The sequence below is a fragment of the Alexandromys fortis genome, unplaced genomic scaffold, assembly GCF_014885135.2.
Source record: "Alexandromys fortis isolate MF-2015 unplaced genomic scaffold, M_Fortis_MF-2015_v1.1 scaffold_36, whole genome shotgun sequence".
NCBI lineage: Eukaryota > Metazoa > Chordata > Mammalia > Rodentia > Cricetidae > Alexandromys > Alexandromys fortis.
The window spans coordinates 6,313,092-6,335,996 of record NW_026067915.1 but is presented as its reverse complement, the minus strand read 5'-3'; the positions used below and the strand labels follow the sequence as shown (position 1 = coordinate 6,335,996).

The 22,905-nt window shown below is 41.2% G+C and overlaps 1 protein-coding gene across 4 annotated transcripts in view; it reads left to right on the top strand.

Annotated features, from left to right (window-relative positions):
* The window catches only part of Atp2c1 (ATPase secretory pathway Ca2+ transporting 1), a 113,768-nt gene that overhangs the window by 18,242 nt on the left and 72,621 nt on the right, over positions 1-22,905 (top strand). The window contains exons 1-2 of one of the 4 annotated variants that reach the window (XM_050139198.1): positions 6,309-6,495; positions 6,899-6,966. The exons of 1 other annotated variant lie outside the window; for it this stretch is intronic. In XM_050139198.1, the coding sequence (XP_049995155.1) occupies positions 6,961-6,966 (6 nt within the window). In that variant the 5' untranslated portion in view covers positions 6,309-6,495; positions 6,899-6,960. Of the gene's footprint in view, positions 1-6,308; positions 6,496-6,783; positions 6,967-22,905 lie in introns of those variants that run through there. 2 more of the 4 variants (XM_050139197.1, XM_050139199.1) reach the window with 2 other exon arrangements.

Here is a 22,905-nt window from a genome sequence, read left to right as displayed (position 1 = left end):
ACACTAAGAGCCAGAACAAGAGAGTGAGCATGCTTCTTCTTCCCACTTATGAGTCCCCAAGTAGCACCTCAGATGATGCCCTAGGGCTGGTACCCCAAAAGCTGTTGGCTGAATGAAGTTCCATGACAAGGGTATGTTCAGGCCTTGACTCTTAGAACCACGAACCAAAAATAAAGTTACCTGAAGGCAGATTGTAAATGCTTCTGGTTTCCCATATAATTGTAGCAAAGAACTTTCTAGTCTAAAGGTCTTGACAATTTGCTTGTGTTGCACAAATGCTTCCCTGCCAATTTTGGATTTGTGTTTCTCCCTTCTTTCTCCCAAGCCTTTTTGCCAAAATATAATTGCTCCTTCTAAATCAACTATCTTGTTGACCATCTCTGTGATATGGGATCCGTATTTTGTAGCTTGTTTACTGGCTGTCACAGTCTGCTTGCTTGATTGATTTGGGCTGAACTTCAGAATTCTCATAAGCCTCAGGCTATTTTCTGTCTTGAGTATCTCCTCTTCAACTTTATTATCATAATGGCCCCCTTTCTCATTTATTTTCACAATGGGAAACACAGGAGAGAGAAATGATTTCTGTGGGGAAAGGAAGGACACAGGGCAAGTTCAGACAGAGGAAAGAAAGAAAACATATACTGACTTCTAATTGGAGTAGAAAACGTCAAAATAGAAAATGGGCCATTTTGAAGGTATGAAGAAACACCTTTCACAAAGCTCTCAGACCAGAACTCAGCAGGATAAAGAGCCTGAAATGTTTCCTATATGATATTTCTTTAGGCTGTCAGCTCACAGATATAGACATGGAGACTTATTAATTTCGGAAGCTCAGCCTATAGCTTAGACTTGTTCCTAACTAGCTTTTATAACTTAAGTGGATCCATTTATATTAATCTACATCCTGTCACGTGGTGTTACCTCTCTTCCATCTTACACCTCCTGTTTCTTCTCCGTGTCTCCTGGCGTCTCCTGCGTGCCTAGATTCCTTCTCCTTTTTCTTTCTCCCTGGAAATCCTGCCTATACCTCCTGCCTAGCTATTGACTGTTCAGCTTTTTGTTACCTCAATCACAGTAACATCTCTTCACACAGTGTACAAATATCCAACAACAAAGCGACCAGCAAAGCTTTGAGTAGAAGATACTCACCAGTGGCGTATAAACTTCTTTGGCTCCTCTAAGGCCCATGGCTTGGTTTTTGCTTTTTTTTTTTTTTTTNTTTTTTTTTTTTTTTTGAGACAGGGTTTCTCAACATAACAGCCCTAGCTATCCTGGAACTCAGCGGTGTAGATCAGGCTGTCCTCGAACTCACAGAGATCCATCTGACTCAGCCTCCCAAGTGCTGGGATTAAAGGCGTGTACCACCAAGTCTGGCTGCCTGTTGCTTCTGAACAGCCTCTTTATCCCTGGATTGTTCATGGATGAAGAATATATTCCTTGATCCCTAAGCTAATGGCTGAAACTTGTGCTGGAGGCACGCCATTAAAATCCAAAGCACAGGTAAAGAGGAAATTTCCGTTGTGTAAGGAAGCGTGCACCTCAGCATTGATAGCTTCTAATTGAGGTGGTTACTTAGATTTAAAGACTCATATAATTGCCTCTGTTTTGGGCCAAGGCTTGATACTGTTCAGGACTTACTCCTGCTTTGATCAAGTGTCCGACTTAATGGAGAAGAATGTTACATTGTCACATTTTGAAAACACCTTGAATTCTTCCCTCACCCCATCTGTTGCTCTACAGCAAAGCTCAGTAGCAAAGTCCAGGGTGGGATGACCTTTATTTATTCCTCAATAAATACTTACAATGGCAGTCTTTCAGATTAGCATTTATTCAACACATCTTCTCATATATACGTATATGTTTCAATATAGTTATATTAGCTCTATTGTAATATTAATTATATTTTTATATGGCAATATATACATTATAATAATATTTATATATTACAGTCAAATGTTTTAGAGACAGAGATGACTTATGCAGGTTTGAAAATGAGAAAGAAAGGTATTTCCTCTCATCTTTTCCTTTATTGAGGGCTAGTGATTGAGTTAGGACTTGGTGCAGGCTAGCCTCAGACCTACCAGTGAGCTTTTTCACCAGTTCCCAGGATGGTATCTTTTTAAATGGATGCAGCTACATTTCACAACAAATCTTACGGTTTACAGAACTTAGGCTACTGTGTGTCTATTTCATATGGAAATTGTGAGGTCTTGAGTTGACTCTTGGGTGACCACTCACATTCATCTTGTTTTACTTTTCCTTTTCTTATCCTCATCTGCACCCTTTGGCAGCTTCCTCTCCAATCTGAAGTCTGGCAATATATAGTAGCAATTCCAAATACCACTAGGTTCAGCTCTGTAGAGTGGGGAGTCAAACTCAGAACAAACTTGGAAGATAAAGATTCAAAGTACACTTTAAACGTCCCTGGTGTCTTCACAGACACATCAAATGTTTCTCATTTTGAATGCCATTAAATGTGAACAAGGCTATGGAATTCTGTGGGAGATAAAAATATTTGCCTAGTACGTAGGGATATGTGTGCAATTAAACTAACCAAACACAGGTAACTTGTATTTGATCCCTTGGACTTTTTCTTTCTTGCTTTCAACTTCTACTGTAGCTCTGCAAAAAGATTTCTGGTGATTCTGGCAGGCAGCTGCTGGATACTGCTTTCATATGACATTCTTTGCAGTGACCCCATTTCCCCATACTTGACACTTCACATGCCCTTTATTGCATAAGAAAACTCTGTTGTATAGTTGGAATAGGTTAGCTTACAAAAAGGCTTGTGTCTTTGTATCTCTTAGAAAAATGTGCAACTTTGAGAGTCTAGGAAGATAGCTCTGTCTGTAATATGCTTGTCTTGCAAGTATGAAAATGTACTGAGTTCCATCTCCAGCTGAGCATGGTGGCATGTGCCTATAATTCCAGCACTAGGGAGGCAGAAATGGGAGGATACCTGGGTAGTCTCAGGTCCATTATAGATTTTCTCAATGAAGGTGAAGGGTGTTTCTAAGGATGGTGTCCAAGGTTGGCACACACACACATCCGAGCATACATACATATGCATAAAAATGCTCAGCAAGTTTTTAGACCATCTGTATGGGATAGTGAACTTCAGGGCATATGTCTTTGTCTGCTTACTTTTCCTAGGAAGTAGTGAACTATTACATTTTGATGCTTTAGTTCAGATACATTAAAAGTTTAAGAGAAGACATTAATAGAAGGAAGATTTAAAAGTAACTTTTCTTAAGTTTTATAATCCACATTCCTTTATCATCTGGATTTATATAAATGGCAGCTGTCATACTTGACACTTTGCATGTCCTTTTTGGGTAAAAATATTAGTTTGACTAGGCTATCTTATAAAATGTGTTTTGTCTTCATAGACTTTTAATGTTCAATTTTTTATTCTAATTTAACATTAGAAACAAGGTGGCTCCTATCCTGTGTAGAATAAGGCACAGTATAACACTGAGCATTCTGACCGTTCATCCCTGCTCTTTCTCAACTGTAATACTTCCCCCAAGAAAAGAAGCCTACAGTTCTCCCCTTATCTCTCATGGGACCGCATTTCTTCCTCTTCTCATCCCACGTTCTATCTTTCTTGCACCAAAGTGCCTCACCACTAAGGAACATCCTCAGCTCCTGTAACTACTTTTGCACAAGATGCATTTAATTTTGTCGGTTAAATATTCAAAACAAAAAGAGCAAAACTCAAATTTTAGGAGGTTGATTTCGAAGGGAACTTTTGGGGGTGGACTGTGGCCGGCTTTCTTTCAGCTGCCACCAAATCACAAACCATGACACGGAGACTTCTTATTAGTTATGAATGCTCGGCCTTATCTTTTGCTTGTCCCATAGCTCCTTTAACTTAATTTAACCTGTTTCTCTTTACATCGTTAAGCAAATGCAGCATAAACAAATGTAACACACCTTTACATAGTTAAAGTAACATTCCCCAACAGTTGACTGCAAGGGAACTTGGACACATTATATTTCATTGCCATCAGTCTCATTATTGCCACGCTGCTTGTTTTTGATGTGCCAAGCTTACAGCCTGGCAGTGCTTGTACTTAATATATTAACTTCACTTGTTTTTCAGTTCCACCAACAGTTTCATCATGTAAGAGGAAAAGGAGTCTTATATATGTGCATGTATTTTACACTTACTGTTCACTGTGTGTTGTGTTTGTCCCTTTAACACATGCTGAGGTGGGAATGGCTATACAACGCCTCACAGAAGGGTCCAGCCTGCTTTGAGGAAGAAATGAGGAAGCATTTCTGTTTTTTTTTTTTTTTTTTTTTTTTTTGATTTTTCGAGACAGGGTTTCTCCGTAGTTTTTGGTTCCTGTCCTGGAACTAGCTCTTGTAGACCAGGCTGGCCTCGAACTCCCAGAGATCCNGGTTTTTCGAGACAGGGTTTCTCTGTAGCTTTTGGTGCCGGTCCTGGCACTAGCTCTTGTAGACCAGGCTGGCCTCGAACTCCCAGAGATCCGCCTGCCTCTGCCTCCCGAGTGCTGGGATTAAAGGCGTGCGCCACCACCGCCCCGCTGAGGAAGCATTTCTGAAGTCTGCTTATATTATGTAATCTACCTTACAAATATAGTTTGTTAGTTGTGATTGTTGTACCATTAAGGTTCTGTTAAATACTAATAACTGTTACAAACTGATTTTAAAACTTAGCATAAAACAGCAAATTTACTATAGAAACCACAAGCTTATGCCACTGGGCATACAAACTTAAATAAGCATACAAACCAAAGTGGAGATAATAAGAATGATTATAGATTTCTAGATTAGCTTCTTTTGAGGAAGAGACCTGGTCTATTGTCCTCATCAACTGAGCCCATGAAATCCAATATGGACAAGTTCAACAGAGCCGCCATTTATGGGCTGCCATGCATGTTTCAGCATTGTCAAGGTTTTTTTTTTTTTTTTTTTTTTTTTTTAAATTCTAGATTAGTCTGGAGTCTAATTGTTGCCATCCTCCGCTTCTGTCTCCTAATAGTAGCATGAAACACTACACCCGGAAAAAGGTTATTTTCAAAATGGAAGTGGTGTGTGTATGTCAACCTCAAAACTGTCCAGAGTTTCTGATCCTAAATTTAGCTTAACTTACCAGGCATGTAACAAAGGAAGACAGAGGACTTGGTTCACTATATTGAACGTGTGGTGAGAACCATGTTACAGGCCCTAATATAAAAGAGAAACCTTGTAATAGTTATTTAGTGATGGAAGACAAATACCTGTAACATGTAGGTTTTTTTTTTTTTTTTTTTTTTTGAGCAGAGTCTGGGGTAAGGGGTGTCTTCCGAGGATGCTCAAGAACTGGCCACAGGTGTAGTTCTGCCCTCTAGTGGATGTAGGTGAGAGATCGGTTCAATTGCTACCTGTGCTCATCAAGTTTAGCAAATTTTCATTAAAAATCACTTACTAGGGGTTTGTGTGAGGTGCTAAGTGTAAGGCTGACTTGGAAAATGATAGCGGTTAATGTAATACAGGTTCTTCAGCTTCGATGGTAGGGCTAGTTGCCAGTTTAGCTGTTCTGGTTGCATACACTCAATGAAAAAGGCCAGGAGTCCTTCCGTGAGCTGTCACTCTGAACCTTGCCCCTTCATGACACACGGGCCTCGGAGCACACTCCTGACCAGGACAGAATTTTTGGAAACTGGCTCCATGATTACTGGCCCTCGCAAGACCGGAGAAGCAGCCAGCGATGGTGTTTGCACGGGAGGGTACGACGCGTGGGAGGCCGCCGAAAGGAACACCAGCTTCTCACTGCGTCGTCCGAGGAGATTGTGACGGCCGCGGGACAGGGAGACTTCCAGGACAGTGTTTCGAGTGCCCAGGTGACTCTGGGACACGGCCATGAACGACTGTGTCTGTCCCTACGTCTTGATCCCACGGCCGCCTCGAGGGGATGTGTGGCCGGAGGGAGACGGGGTTGGGCGTGCTTCCGCCCCTTACACCCGGCGGGTGTGTAGAAAGCGGGCAGACACCATCCCAAGAGCTCCCGAAGAGCCGCGGGTCCCACGCGCTCTCCGACAAAGCCTCCCCATCCCCGCACAACGTCCATTACGGTCCGCAGCCTCGGCCTCACTGCACTTCCGCTCACGGGCGCAGAGAGCTAGAGTGCGCCTGCGCGCGCGCTTCTCCCGGCGGAAGTGGTAGCGACAAAGCTCGGTGGGCGGCGGGCCGGGGAGTGCAGGGCGCGCCGGGCGGCAGGCGGCGGGGAGGGGCGGAGCGCAGGAGGCGGAGGCGGAGGCGGGAGCAGAGCTGCTCGGCCGTGCGCGGGGACGCGCGCGCACGGAGCCGACGGGCCGAGCTTGACGGCCCCTTGCCGCTCCTCCTCTCCCCTCCCTCCCGCCCGCTGTCCGGCTCGATCTCCGTTCTCCTCCGGACGCGCGGCTGGGCTCCGTGTGTGGCGCTGCCCGCGCCGCCAGCAGCGCCCGTTCGCCCGAGGCGCGTGGGGCGCCCCCCGCAGCCCCGCGAGTGAGTCCTCGCAGCCTGGAGGCGGGGTGGGCGTCTAGGGTGTCGGGGAGGATTCCGGGTAGCCACTCCTGCCCCTATTTCCAGAAACTTCCAGGTCCGGAGGGAAGGGGGCGTCCGGGGGGGACTGCTGCCTGCCCGTAGGGCGCCTCTCGGGCGCCGCCCGGCTGGTGGGAGGCGCTGGCGCTGCGGGCGGCGCAGGGGGTGGGCTAGGGAGGTGGCGGCTGGGCGGGGGGTCGCCCTGCTCCTCTCCCCTCTTCTCAGCTCCGCTTCTCCTGGTTTCTCTTGCAGATGCTGCTGCTAGGGGTGGTGGGAGCAGCCGTGGGACGCGTGGCCGGGAGCGGGGGTGACAGCCTGGGATTCCGGGGTCTTCTCTTCCTTGTCCTCCTCTTCTCTCTATTCCCAGTGTGGCCGTTGCTGACACTAAAGACTTTGTAGCCATCAACCCGAGTGCAGTTTCGATGGAAAATGAAGGTAAAAAGGCCCCGGCAGATGGGTTTGCAGAGCAGAGTTGAGGGTGTGGTGGTTTGCTTTTTAAGTTGTCTGTCTTTTTCCACCTTTTTATTTTCATGATTTTATTTAATTGATTTCACCCCCCTCCCCCCTGCATGCGAAATGTCTGAGGATTGCTTCCCTAAGAGCATCTAGCTTTTATTTTGGTTACATGGGCATTGCGGGGATTAGGGTTCTGCGGGTGACAGCTTGATTTTGCTTCTCTGGGAAATTATTTTCTTTAGTATCGGGAATGGAACGGAAGTTTGCATTTGCAATAGCATCTGTGCATGTCCTTAAGGCTCTTTGAAAGGAACCGGCAGATGAGAAGTGGGAATGGGAAGAGAAGGCAATGGATCCTATCCCTGTATATTTGCATAGCAAGCTTTGTTAAAGATGTGCGACTGAATCAGTTATAAAAAGCTTTTTAAAAATAAATTCTGGCTTTGGGAAAAAAAAAGCGGTTTTTAAAAAATTCATAGAAAAAAAACCCTCAGAAAACATACTCTTGAGTTTAATGAAATCTTTCGAAACAGTTTCCCTTCTTAAAGTTACTCCCTATTTCAAAACATCTTTAAGAGGCTGACAGTGGAACCTGTTTGTCCCTATTACACATTGCATCTGGACGCGTTCGGTTGTTGCATGTTACTCAACTATTTTGGCCTCATTAAAATAATGCTTTTCATATATAGCACTGCTGTTTTAGAAATTATTGAGTAACTGAATAAATGCTTTTTCTTCCCTCACGTACGGACCGTGCTTATTGTTTGAACCGATTTCTGGCTTGTGTGTGATCATTTCTCTTTTTTTTTTTTCAACCTTTTTTTGACTGGGCTCTAAGATGCTAGAAAAGATACTGGACAAATGGTTGCTTTTTTTCCCCCCTCTTCCCTGATTCTTTTGGTTTTAAAATCTGTTTAAAGGAGCTGCAGCTAAGCTGATGTTTTCCCATTGTTGAGGATGTAAGCTTGATTGGCTAAGTTGGACTGGAAATTTTAAAGGAGGTGTTTCTTGTGGATGCGGTAATCCGCTGTGCTATTGGAGAACGGTGGCGTGTGTAGGAAAAGTGACGACAGGATGATGGTCTTGTCCAGTTCCATTCTAGATGGGTAATTGGTGGAAGGCATTTTCTGACAGACCGAAGTGTGGGACTGCAGAGGACTTAGGCTGATTGGGTCTTGAAGAAAGCAGTTGTGTTTTTTCCCGGTGGTATGGAAAATTTGTTTTTCTAAGCCCCTTTCCTCTTGTCTTTTCTAGATTTAGGAAAGGCAGATTATTTTTCTTAAGACACTATTAAGTCCATTCATGTAGTGGTTTCTATTTAGAAATCTCTGTAACATCTCAACGTTGGTGTACATCTGTGAGCTATTTTCAGGATGTTACCAGATTAGGGGGTAGCCTGAAGTAGGTGGGTACTTGGCTGTTGGTTTTTTTCTTGGTGTCCTAGGAATCAGAGCATGAGTAATGGAGCTAGCACTCATCTGTGAGGTGCAAGGGGCGGTTGTTAGATAGGAGTGTGTCTATTTTATGGCCGTGCAAGAATGATGTGGCATCATAGTAAAAGATTATATTGTCTTAAAACTTGACAGGTTTTCTGCCCAATTATTTTTGACCATCAAAAGACCATTTTTGTTAATCTCTTAGTAGGTCAGCATTATTTTCCTATTTAATTATTTTTTAGAAAAAAACTTGAAGATAGCCTAGAATCTTACAAAGCAATTGACTGTCCTAAAATAGATTTGTATTTCTTTTCCTTTATTGTTTGTACCCTCTTCTGATCTGATTATTAACAGCTCAGAAAGAAGTGTGGCTCCAAAATATTAAATTCTTGCCCTAATGTAAGAATGGCTTTAGGTAAAACATTTCACCTTGCTGAGTTTCATCTATAATTGGGATTGCAGATGTGCAGCTCACAAAGTTGAGGTGAGGGTAAGAACACTGCAGACATTCTCCTGGGAGAGGGGAGTGTTGGCGTTTAAGGGCATGGCTTGCAGAGCGAGGCATCTTACTGTGAATACTGCATTTTCACATTATTTGCCCTTATGCAAATTAGCAGTGCTTTTCGTGCTCTGGTTTCTTCATGTATAAAATGAGGGTAATGGTAGCTACCTATGAGGTTGTTGTAAGGGCGCAATACAGCTGGCACACAACAGAGATTTAATAAACGGTAATTGTGAATAGCCTAGTTCACTGTTTGATGCATGCTATTACGCCACCTGGCATTAATGTCATGACAGTTCATTGTTGGAACTGGAAATCATATTGGCCAAAATGCTCAGAATGAAGTTGCTAGTTCAGTATGGGGTGAGGTTAAGGAATTTTCTGTAGTAGGGGGAGGTAGGTCCTCGTGCTCCCTCGCCCAGCATCTGACACTGTGGTGAGCTTTCTCAGCCTAAGTTTGTCTGTGAATGGGATATTGCCTTGTTGGAGGGTTGGTATACTAAGTGAAGCCAGGGAAGTGGTTGGCAAGGCTTTAATGAGTGATTCAGCCGTGCTACTGTTGTTCAGAAAGAGTTTTCCACTAAGTTCAGCTAAGTTACACTGCTACGTGTGAACTGTGTGTGTTATCTGATAGTGGCCCTCGAGAGCATCTGCACAGGAAGAACTCTTAGCAGTCATGTTTACAGTGGTCACATCCTGGGAGGAAAAGGCTTTTATCCACTTACTTCAAACTTCAACAGTAGAGGTATTTGCTTCAGCACTAGATTTTGATTCTTCTAGACTTTCCCCCCTAGGGCCTACTTGAACTTTGTCAGGACTTGACCTATTTTTACCCATAGTCTTCTGGATGCTTCACCAATACTGCCTACCAGTCAGTAGGAGCAATCGATTTCCTTAATTTATTTCCTGGAATTTCAAGGATTAGTCCTAGACAACCAGTTGTGGGGATTTGCGTCCTAATCCTTTGAAACTCCTTTTAGCATGCTTATTACAAGTCTAAACAAGATAACTATCATTTAACAATCTGAGATACACACACACACACACACACACACACACACACACACACACACATATATATCTTTTTGTTTTTTAATAGTTGTTGATAATTTAAAGGATGACTTAGTAGAGAAGACATTTCTAGCTGGAGGGTTTTGTAGATAACTTTTTTCCTTCCTGTTAAACTACTTTAGTCTTTGTAACAAATTTGGCCTTTTCTAAAGAGCTGGCTGTTTAATGTTCCTTAATACTGTTTAAATGTATGTATCTTTAATTCTTGAATAGAAATGTAATAATCTTCAAGATTTCAGAAATCCTACATCTAGCTAGAAACACCCCCCCCCCCCACACGCGCGGTGGTGGTAGCGCATGCCTTTCATCCTAGCTTGCAGGAGGCAGAGGTGGGAATTGGTGATCTCCATCTTGTGGGTTCTGTAGATTAAATTTAGTTTGTCAGACTTTTCGGCAGGTGTCTTTACCCACTGAGACATCTCACTAGACTAGCAATGGTCTTTGACAATTGAATTTTAAATGTATGTTCTCATGCTTGTGAAATAGGTACCGTGTGAACTAAAACCTGAGCCCTGGTTTGTCTTAATATTCTGACCAGTTAATGTCAACAGAATCAAGCTCTGTTAATTGAAACATTAGAAAACAAAATAGTTGTCTGGAGGACATACTCCTGAGGCCCAGAGCTGCTTCTCCTTGGAGAGCTTATTTAACCAGGTGTGTTTACAAGGTTGAATTTTGTTTTAAAGGTGGCAAGAATATTTTATCTTGCTGGTAAAGTAAGTTAGGGTAATTTTAAATTGCACTTTTATTACAGGTAATATCATAAAGATAGCGTACGATTAGTTCAAAAGGGTCCTGAATTGACCTATTTGAAAGATAGTCTTTACTAATAATTTCAGGCATCCATTATGACAAGGCTCCTTGTGCTTTTCTGAGGACAAATGTTGGTAAAAGGAAGTAAAACTGGTTAGTGAGCTCTCGGGCTAGTGCTGTAATTTCACACGAGAGATCATTTCTCTAACATTTTAGACTAAGTTGATACAGTTCTTTATGAATTTTAATACTAGGGTTTATTCACTTGTTCATTTTATATGCATTTGTTACTGTTTCCTTTGTCTTCTGGCTTTAAGCTGCTTTTGACAAGAACATAAATTTTAGTATATAAGCAATTATTCAGATGGTTCCATAGGCTAGACTTGTGATGCATTTAGAAAAAGTGTGAAATGTGAAAAGGTTAGTGATTTGGCAGGGGTCAGGAACATTATCTCAGGGTGGCTGTAATTGGCGTCTAATTTGTCTCTACTTGCTTTTTTTTTCTGCTACAGGTATTAAAGAATTTAGGAGTTGGACTTAACGTACTATACCTTGCTAATTATAATTGCTTAAGTAAAGCCTTTTGGCTTTGACATGTGGTCACTTTGTAACTGTGCTGACCTTAAGTTGTATGTTCCTGTTCCTTGGACTCGTGAAATAATCTAACATGGCGTTCTTAGGCGGACTTGATGACATCCTTGTAGAAAGTTATTTGTATTTACTCCAGGAGAATTGGGCTGCAGGAAATGTTTTGCTGTTTCATGTTCAGTCCTTTATAGAAAAACAGAAGGAACAGCTGAAGTGGAACACTGAAAGGTTTTGAATGCTGTGGTGTCTCAGAGCTCATTGCCTTTGGCCGAGCTGGTCAGATCCCCAGCCGTCTGCCGTCAGGAAGGGTAACATTTTCCTGAGAAACACTGCAGTAATGTTTTAGGGCAAAGTTAACTTAAAATGTGTTCTTTCTCTCATCCTGTCACCTTTCATTCGTGGCTCCCGAGACTTAGCTTTTCATGTTGCCTTTTCATTCGTGTATGTAAAGATGGACCCCCCCTTCCCTCTTAGTGTACAATAACTCTAGTAGACTTTCTTGCCTGTGTTAGTGTTTGCTTAGTAGATAATTTGCTTTTCTGCATTTGAGTTTTTATGTAGGTGAGAGAAGTATTAGCCTCAGGCTTTCTTTGGGAGTCAGACCTTCCTCATTCTATGGAGCGTCTCCTCATTCTATGGAGCGTCATTGCTACGTTTCCTCCTAGGAGGCAAAGCTTTTCATGCCCTGAGAACCAGACACAGCATGTGGTGCACATTGTAAAGTCATGTAAACTAATCTTTCCTATGTGTTTTTCTTAATGCTGCTGAGGCCTGAGTTTTGCTTGCCTTGTGAAACTAGAAACTACCTGTGTGAACTCCAGCTTCCTTTCCTCTGCAGTAAAAGATGTGACTATTGCTCCTCTTCTCTTCGCTTCTCTTCTTTATTGTTTTTCTTTTTTTTTTTCTTTTTAAATGAGTCTTAGGGGGCTGTGTATGGAGAGAGGTCCTAAATAAATACCACTTCTGTTGGAAGACCAAGGCTCAACGTGTATTCTTGTGGTAGAGAACCTTGGGTTGTCTCTTACTTAGTTTGAGCAGGGTTTGGCACATACGTCTTGTTGATTGAATATAAAAGTTGGCTTTCACTCTGGTTCTTTCATCTGGGGGTAATTTCACACTCCGGAGAACATTTGGCTATGTCTGCAGACATTACTGGTTGTCACAGCTGCCACAGTGCTGCTGGCATCCAGTGGGTAGACTCCTAGGAGGCTGAGGAGCATTGTGCTGTACACAAGTTAGCACCTTCATCCTTCTTCCTTTAAGGCATTATTTAGCCTCAGAGGTTGGTAGCTGTTGAGAAATATTTTGCTAACCAAAGGCAAGAAAATTACTTCTGACCCTTGGTTTCCGCCTTTGTAAAGGAAGTTTGTCAGGGTTAAATAGGGTCACATGTGTACAGTTGCCTAGCAGTCAAAGGCTGCAAAGCAAATGCAGATTTTCTTTAACTTAGTTTAAGGAAAGAGGGGCATTTTGGCCACTGATATTAACTTAGGATTCAAAGACTTCAGTATTTGTCTGAGTTTTAAGTTGGATGTCTAAGAAGTCTATAGTAGCTTTTATAGATGCTTGCTTTTCTTGTGGTTTTATCAAGAGTGCTGCTGCTTTGGTTTGGAATTTTAGTATTTCATAACTTTGTAGTAGACAAACATACTGAAACTAGATTAATGTTTTAGCTTCTGTTCACCAGGGTCAAATTCTTAATTTTATTTTTAGACTGTAAATACATTGCAGGTATTATCTGTTGCTCCAGAACTTTTCTTTTTTTAGATCAAGACTGAAGTGTTATAAAATTGTATGTGTGTGTGTGTGTGTACATGCCTGCATGTGTATGCATACATGCATATGCTTGTATAGGCTAGAAGTTCAGGTTGGTTGTTTTCTTCTTACTTTTCACTAAATTTTTGAGAAAGGGTCTTTAACTGAACCTGAACTTGCCACTTCTGTTGAACTGGTTTTTCATTGAGCCCTGGAGCCTACCTGTCTGTAGCCCCAGCGCTAGGGCTATAGCTGTGCTCAGCCACACTTGGCCTTATGCATGGGTGCTGGGGATGCTAGTATAGCAGGGACTTTACCCACTGAATGATTTGCCCAGCCCTCTGAACTGTTTCTTTGTGAATATGCCAGACTTCCAGGGTCTGTAATACTTTTTCCCTTTTATCTCTTTACAAAAATCTCAGTTGATACTTCTTTGAGGTTAGAAGTTACTATGTATTTAATGTCAGCAAAACACTTTCCTTCAATTAAAACGTATAGTGTTCAGATTTGATTATATTTGATGATAGTTATATCTGCTGGTGAACTACTTTTAAGGACTTAGTAGCTCCCACTTGCCCCTTAACTAACTACAAACTTGGCCAGCAGGTGGAAGGGTATCACAGCAGTGACTGATTTCTTCAAGGTTTGGTTTGCGATAACCTGCGAAGTTAAGGTCACCAGTTAGTTGCTTAATGAAGTGAATATTGCATAGAAATGTTGCTAGAAAATACGGTGGTGGGATCTAACATTTGTTTCTGCAGTTGATGAAAGAGAGGCATCAAAGACTTCAGTGCTGAATGTGGGTAGTTAAAAAAAGTCACAGATTGGAAAAAGTCTAGGTAACATGACATAACCTCTTCTCTCTACCAGATAGCTTCAGTGATTTGTATAAGCTGATAGTAATGAAATATGCCCACCTTGAAATTTGAATAAAAAAATGCTAGATTCTTTTTACAGAACAATATAGTTCAGAGTAATTATCTGTTGGATATAAATCTAATTGTCAAAGAAAAGTTTTTCTAAGATTGATTATACTTTTTGTGTCTTGCTAACGTTAGACTTACATTAAAGGTACAGTACTAGTCCAAAGAATTCCCAGGTGTCTGCTTCCTAAAGGTTCCTTTCTTTTATGGTTGCACTGTATATAATCATGGTGTAATTATCAAAACTAGGAAATTCACAGTTCTACAGTATCCCTTTTCTAGCCCCATTCAGGATCCATTTTCTCTTTTCACTGTCATTGTTCTTGTTTCCTTCATCTGTCATGTTTCCTAACTTTTCCTTTCTCATTGTATGTGAGCTGGACATTTGAAGAGTGATGGTCACTCACTTGCTTTCGTCTTGTCTCTTGATTTTGAGTTCATTGGATGAGTGATTATTCATGGTTAGTATTTCTTATGACTGGTGAAGATGGGAGGCTCACTTGATTAAGATAGTGTCTGCCAGGTTTGTCTATTTGAAGTCAGTTTCCCCTTTGCATTTCATAATGCATATTATTTTTACTCTTGTGAGAGAATAGTTAATAATTTCTTTGTCATGAACACATCCTCTAGTGGGGAAGCACTTTGCATCTGTGCTTTTCACTGTCTTAGGCTAGTTCTCCCATCCGTATTGTTTCTTTGAGGTAACAGTTGCTTCTGTGATGTTTGCTTAACTACTGCCAGTTTCCTCATTCCTGTACCTCATTTTTTAAAAAATATTTATTTATTTATATGTATGTTCTTGTCTACATGTACATCTGCATACCAGAAAAAGGGCATTGGATCTCATGACAGTTATGAGATGGTTGTGAGCCACCATGTGGGTGCTGGGAATTGAACTGAGGTCCTCTGGAAGAGCAGCCTGTTCTCTTAACCATTAAGCCATCTCTCCTGCCCCATTCCTTTGGTTCTTAAGAAAGTACTGTTCTGTATTCCTGCTTGTTTTTTATGTGAAATCTTGAATATTTACCTTATGAATTAACACGGAATATATTTTTTTGAGCAAATTGTTCCCGTGTCCTTTTTTATTTTGACAGTACTAGTCTACATTCTGGTACCTCATGTTGCAGGTGCATCTTGGTTGTTACATTATTTGTTTGAACCAACTATGGATCTGAGAGCATATGGAGAACAGTATCTAGAAACCAGCATGTGGGTGGCGGGTGAGCTCAGTGCTCTGAGATCTTGTTGAACTGAGTTAGCAGGTCACATACAATAGCATGCATAGCTACATGTTTTTATTTCCCTATTTGTCATTTGTACTATATATCAGTTATGTGAGTGGATGCTGATGGTTGTTCAACTTGTGGAACCACAGAATTCATTCTAGTCTAATATTTGTTGAAACCTCTCTTTCCTATGATTACCTGTGTTGCTTGGTTCTGGAAACTGGAGTGGGGCAGTGATGGGATGAGGAAAGCACAGACACATAGACATACATACAGAAAAGCTGGGATCAGGTGGGCCGTGCATGCCCTTATGAGGCCGCTCCAGCTACACAGGAACTTGGCACTTCAGCATTAATTATGTACAGCGCCGAGGGTGTGATGTGGTGCATTAACTAGTACCCCTAGGTGAGCAGTCTCAGGATATAAACATCTGGGAGGAGCAATCTGTGGGTGCCAGCGTTTGCATACACTGCTAATATTTGCACTTGGACCAAAGGAAGGCTTTGCTATACTTCTGAGCCTAACTTGGGGTATATGGGAGTGTGTGTGTGTGTGTGTGTGTGTGTGTGTGTGTGTGTGTGTCTGCCAATTTCCCATGCGTCTGAGGCATTTGGACTTGGCCGTTCCCATGTCAACAGTACACACACTCAGGACTTCATTTACTCTGTATACTTTCATTCAAGGCTTCTTCTGCTCCCGCACTTTCCTTCTTATCTCTCTTCAAAAGTCTCATCCATAGTAATTGATTGACTTGTTCAGTCCTAATTCACAACCACTTCCTCATAAATACATTAAAAACTGTTAAGTGTATGTGAATAATGTGGCTATATTTGGTTGTGCATGCCATGTTACACAGTGGAAGCTAGATGAGAACTTTGTGGAGTTTGTTCTCCTTCTATCTATGTGGGTTCAGGTCACCAGGCGTGTGTGGCAAGTGCCTTTATCTGTTGAGCTATCTCCCTGGTCCAGGAAGTAAATTTTAAAGTAGAACACACTATTTTTTCATTAGCTTTGAGTATGTAGGTGAATTCTCCTTTCCAAAGATCCTTGGCTTGGTTTCATCCCTGCCTACTTGGGGTTCCATGTGCAATGCAGATTAGGTTCACTTCTTACCATTTGTATTCTGTTTTAGCCTCCTCCCACATCTTGCTTGGTTTTTATTATTTTTAAATCTATTTGAAGTAAATGGTGACTGCATCTTTCTCTGATTTATTTGTAGTAGAGAGCTGCTTGTTAAAGCACTGGATTTGCTTACAGATGGGCAGAGCTGCATCGTGTGTCAGGTAGCAGTTGGATCACAGGAGCCTTCATTCCCCTGGGATGGCTTGCTTGGTTCCCTAGTTACAGCCCTCTGTCTCCATCTTCCTTCCACACTGGGGGATTTGTATCAGCTAGAGTTCCATGACTGTCAGTATTTGATGTTGCTTCCCAGATCATCTTTGCTCTGGATGTTCTAGATCCAGAGTCACTTGACTGTGCTTATTCTGTTGTTGTAGTAACTCATGATTGCTTTGTAAAACTTGATCTTTACTTTTTAAAGAAGATACAGTCCGTTTGTATTGCCATGCAGTCCTGTTCTGAAGTGTAACTCCCTGTGCTCCAGCCCATTCACAGCATCCTGCATAGTCTGATTGCAGAGCTTCTGCATCACCTCCCCAAAGAAATCTTTACTTATTAACATTTACTTCCTGTTCTTTCCTTCCCCAGCTCCTAGCAGCCGCTAATCTAGTTTCTGCATTTGGATTTTCCTATACTGTACGTTTTGTATAAATGTATTCAAACAATATGTGACTTTTTATGTTTGACTTCTTTTAGTTTACCCTTGTTTAGGTATATATTAGTACTTTATTTCTATTTGTGACTGAATAATATTCTAAGGTATGGCTGTATCATATTTACTCATCATTTGATGGACATTGATCTGTTTCTACCCTGTGGCAACTTAAGTAATACTACTGTGAATATTCATATATAAATTTTTTCCCGAGTATGTTTCCCATTATTTGGGTACACTCGTAGGAGTAGCATGATGAGCCGTGTGATGATGCTATGTTTAGCTGAGGACTGCAGCAGTATTTGATCATTTTCATTCTTTCTGGCAATGCAGGTGTCAAAGTAATTCCTTCACATCCTCTCCTACATTTTACTCCTTTGTTTTAAAATCTCCATCCCAGGGTGTAAGTGTTGGACATTGTAGTTTCGGTGTGTGTTTTCCCAATCACTAAGGATGCCCAGCATCTTTTCGTGTACTTTTGGCTACTTGTGTGTCTTTGGAGAAGCTCAGGTCTCTAACCATTTCATAATTTTTTTTAAATTTGCTTTTTATTTTTTAGTTAAGAGTTCATAAATAGAAGTTATTTTATCTCTCTCTCTCTCTAAATAGCCTGGATACTGATAGAAATACATGCGTTAGCTGTACTTATATAAGAGTTAGTTGCACAATTATTTATTAGGCCCTTATCAGAGGCATGGCTTTCAAGTAGTTCCTATGTTCTGTGGACTTTCTTTTTAGTTTTTTGATGTGGTTTTCCTTGCATTTAGGATAAGCTTTAAATTGTGGTTATTTTTGTTTTCGTTTCTTGTCTGTGCTTTCATTGTGGACCATGGTGATTAAACCTGATAAAGATTTGTTTTCTCTAAGTATTTTACAGGTCAGCTCTTGCACTTGATCAATTTTGAGATAAAAATCCAGCTGTATTCTTTTGTAGGGAATATCATCAGTGTCATCCATTTATAAAACTATTTCTTCATTGAGTTGTCTGTGTACCCTCTGGTTTCCATATCTCCTGACGCGGGGCTCTGTTTCACTGTCTGCTGTTGCCAGCATCACACTATTTTGACTAATGTATAGTTTTATAGTCCATTCTGAAACAAAGTATGAGACCAACTTTTTTTCCTCCCCAGACTGTTTCTTCTGCTTTGGTTCCCTTGCATTTCTGTGTGAGTTTTAAAATCTGCTTGTCTGTTTCTGTAAAAGAGTTAGTTGGAATTTTTATAGATATTACATTGAATTGTCCTTTATTGAGATTTCAGTATTCTTACATAGGTACAAAAAGGTTGTTTCTTTTTTTTTTTTTTTTTTTTTTTGTATTTTGTGACAGGGTTTCTCTGTAGCTTTGGAGTCTGTCCTTGAACTAGCTCTTATAGATCAGGCTGGCCTCAAACTCACAGAGATCTACCTGCCTCTGCCTCCTGAGTGCTGGGATTAAAGGTGTGCGCCACCACTGCCAGGCCAAAAATAAAGCTTTTAAAAAGGGATTTTGTTTATTTTAGTTTTATTTATTTATTTTTGTGTGTGTATGATTGAGTATCTACAGAGATATCTGTGTATCATATGTGTGCCTGGTTTCCTAGGAGTCCAGAAGAGGGTGTCAAATTCCCTGGAACTGGAATTACAGTCAGTTGTGAGCCACCTGATATAAGTGCTGGAAACCAAACTCTGGTCCTCAAGAGCAGTAAGTGCCTCTAAACTGTTGAGCCATCTCTCCAGCTCCACAAGGAAGGGCTTTTGGGGTATTTGCTTATGACCTTATTTTAGGTAGTGTACAAGGAGTCTGTCTAAAAGCTTACATTCACTCTGTTTTATTCCCCTTTATTGATGAATTATCCAGTGTTGCAAAGATGGCTAGCTGACCTTAGGGAGGCAATGTGAAGTTGGAATAGTGAAACGTTTAAAAAAAAAAAAACATAATGTGAAATCTCAAAATGAATTATACACACTTGAAATAATTTATAGAGGGTTACTTTCCTGCAAAAGACTTTGTTAATCTATAAGAAATGGTAGCTTATAGAGTAACAAGGCAAAAGCCACAAGAAAGTCCTTCACAGAAAGAGATTGCAGATGGCCACAAGAACCCTGAAAAAGTTTTCAGTGCTGATGATGAAGAAGTGGACCCTTTAGAGCAAGTACCAGCTAGGTGCTGGCACATGCTTGCAGCTGAGGCAGAAAGCTCTCCAGTTCATTGTCAGCTTGAGCTACATAACAGAATCCTGTCTGAAACCCTCCCCACAGTCTACATATCAATGATTGCCTACTCATCTGATTGGTAGCAGTTGGTGCCTAGGCCTGGCCAGATTGCAGGCACAGTAGAAGCTCCTGAGCATTGTGGGAGAGGCTTGATGCAGTTCTGTGGAGGTCAGTTTAGCAGTAACTACCAGAATAACAAACACATCAATAGTGTCTCTTCTGGGATATAACCTATACTTGGACAGCATAGCTCTGTGCTGGGATGTCTATTGGAGCAGCTGTGGTGACACTGGGTCCAAGATGAATTGAGTTAAAAAAAATAATTGTAGTTATTTGGTTCTGTTTGTAATAATGATAAAAAAGAAATCAAAAGTATTTAAGCATGTTTACCGAAGGTGGAAATACAGTGTGGAGAGACAGCTTCCCTCTGGCCATAGGATTGGGATGCATAACACTGTCTCATCTACCTCAAACTCGTTTTCTTATAACTTGCCACTTGCCCTCTCCTTTTTTTTTTTTTTAAATGAGAAAGTTTGGAGTTTTGTAAGAAAATTCATTAAAATAAAATTATACTATTGTTTAGGGATAAGATGTTTTTCCCTATGCATAATCCCTGCTGGTCTTCAGAGGTAATGCTTTTTTTTTTTATTTATATGTGCTCAATTTCAAATGGATTAGAATGAGCCTTTAAGTACAAATATTTTTAAGCATTTGGGACCTTTTATTTCCTTCGTAAGTATTGGCATGCATTGGAGGCAAAACCTGATTTTCTAGAAGTGATTCCACTAGGGTTTTGTTTCTGTGGTGCTAGGGCCGAGTGAGTGCTGAACAGGTGCTCTCCTGAGCAGGAGCTGTCCTGACTTTGTCAGACTCAGTTCTCTGTGTAGAGCATCTTCGAACTAGCCTGACTGTGAGCCCCATGCAGGCCATGCTCTGGAAGTTAGGGCTCTGATGGAGGGACACGTTTCATAGCATCTCCTCGGAGATGCCACCCACACATGCTGGAAGCTGGTGTTACCTGGGGCCTTATCATGGGCTCTCAGTGGCAGTGAAATCCCCATGCACTTGCCACGTTAATTCTAGAATGATTGGGACCAGAAGGGGGCCAACTTCCTACCCCATATGAAGTGGCTCTAGTGCTCGCCAGTTGGTTGTGTATTCATTCTGTTCTTACACATGTCATGTTTCCTTTCAAAGTATTTGACTGTTTCTGTCATGTTCTTTATAGAAAACCTGATTGGAATCCAGGTAATGGTCAGGCACTGCCCTTCATAAGTCTTTTTTCCAGACCAAACATTTTAATTCTTCCCATTAAATTCTTTTTAAAAATTTAATTGTTTCCCTTCAAGTCTTCTTTAAAGTATTTTCCAGAAACATTACAGTGGTATGACATGTTTTAGAGTAAGCTCCAGTAATGCCCTACAATGCACATAGGCTCCTTAAGACATTCTTAGATTATTGTCAGATGATCTGAGCTTGTTACTACCCAGTTGGAAAAGCTGTCTTTTTGGTGATGTAGTATAGGGTTGGTATTTGCCTTTTTAGGACTGAAGTCACACTGAGGAGAGACTTTCACAGTGCCTTTAAGTGGTGGATAAAGCCAGCTCACCTTCATGTTTGCTTGAAGTGCTATTCTAGAGCTATTCCATCGGTACTTAGTAGTCGGTTTTTACATTTGTGTGTAATAAATGTGTATTTACTGTTGCAAAGAGGAAGTGGAAGTGTATTGCTTCTACACATTGGTGCATCCTGAGAAGCTCCTTTGAATTTTATTTCCATAATAAAGCCTCATATTGATGTCATCTTGGATAAGTACTGTTTATCTGAGTTGTCAATAAAGTATTAAACAGGATGCAGCCTAGTGAAACATCTAGTATACTGAGTTGTTAGAACTATAGACTCACCTAGCCAGAGATTACCTAGTTTTTGGCCTTGGGCTTCAGTGTGACCGAATTGATAAAATGTCTTGTTGGCAGACAGTATAATCCTAGAGTTCTTAGATGAATCCTGCTTGTAAGTGATCATTGTGTGCTCTGTATAAATTTCAGAAATCATCAACTCAGTCTGTTAGAGGAATTTTCGTGCATGCGTGCGTGAAAAAGAGGGTGAAAACGCTTTGGTTCTGAGTTTGCTTTTAGGCGAATTTTGTTTTCAGATTGTAATTAAAGCTGGTCTCACCTTTCTTAAATTAGTTCTGAGCGTGGTTTGGTTTTTTGAAGCTTTTGTGTTACCTGCTTAATTTAAGTACTGTCTGTGGGACTTAAGAATTTTTTGAGAGTCTGACATTGGCTCAATTTTTCATGCTACTTACTAGTCTTGTTATTTTCTCTTTACCCTGGATAAGTTATTCTTTTGTTTTTAATTGCTCCAACTATGAAATAGGAAAACAAAGCCATACCCTCTTCAAGGGTCCTAAGGAACTGTGTCCTTCCTCATCCACTTTCCTGTTCACTCCCTCTGCGCTCCTGCTGCTGCTCTTCTGGGTGTTAACGTACTCTACCACTGACTGTACCCAGCCCTAGACTTCGTTTTTTTCTTTTTTAATTTAAAGAGTCAGAATAATAGAAATGCCTATATATTCCAGGTTCTTTAAGGACTTTTCAAATAGTGGCAGACACCTTTGATGTTTTGGGAGGCAGAATTTGAGGCCATCCTTGTCTACATAGCTAGTTCCAGGCCAGCTGTTGCTACATAGTTGGAAGACCTTGTCTCACCACCCTGGCACCAAACAAACAAACACAATCAACCAACTAAACAAGCAAACTCAGAACCATCATATGCCAGAAAATGCAGTATTGGTTTCCTTTACTTGAGAGGAAAACGGTTGGTTGCCAGACAGGTAAAATTCAGGCTGACTAGTCGATGAAGAGAGAACTGTGTGTCCTAGCTTGCTCTCTGAGTCACCTGACACACACTCCTGAGCTATCTCGATTGCCTATAAAAACGTGTGTGGTGTTTCCTTGCCTGCTTTATCATTATTTTCCGTTTGCTTGCCTTTATTCATGTTGGGGACTGGTTTTTCTAGACAACTTTTGTTGGTGTATACTGGTTGAATTCATTTCTGGGGTTGTGCCTTCAAGTGGCCATTGCCAACCATTGGTTGGCAGAAGCTAAGCACAGTGGGGGATTCTACAAAGAATAAACTGAGTAAAGAGTATTTTTCCCCAAACTAATAATGTTAAGCATCTTGGAGTTGGTTTGTTGGCTTTATGTAAGTCAGACATGGTTTAGTTGGATTATAGATAGTTGACAGTTGTATTCAGCCCCAGTAGTTGGGATGAATACCAGAGTCTGTTTCAGAATCTTGCTTTAAGTGCCCTCTCTGCTGGAAATCGAAATGTAGCACTTTTATTTTACTGTGAGAATTCATAAAGCTGCTCAAACTTGGGATCAAGAGGTGTAATTTTGCTTATGTAATTTTTTTCTTAAAATGTTCTCTTGTGGTAATGTTTTGTTTTCTATTGTGATAAACACTGACAGAAACCAGCTCCTGGAGGAAAGGATTTCTTTAGCTTGCACTTTACTCAGCCCATCATCGAGGAAAGGCCGGGCAGGAAACTGAAGAGGGCAACTTGATGCCATGACCAGGGAGCAGCATTGCTTCCTGGCTGGCTCCTCCTGGCCTGTTTTTTTTTTTTTTTTTTTTTTTAAAATACGGGATCACTTTTTCACTGGGCCCTCCCACATCTTTATCAAG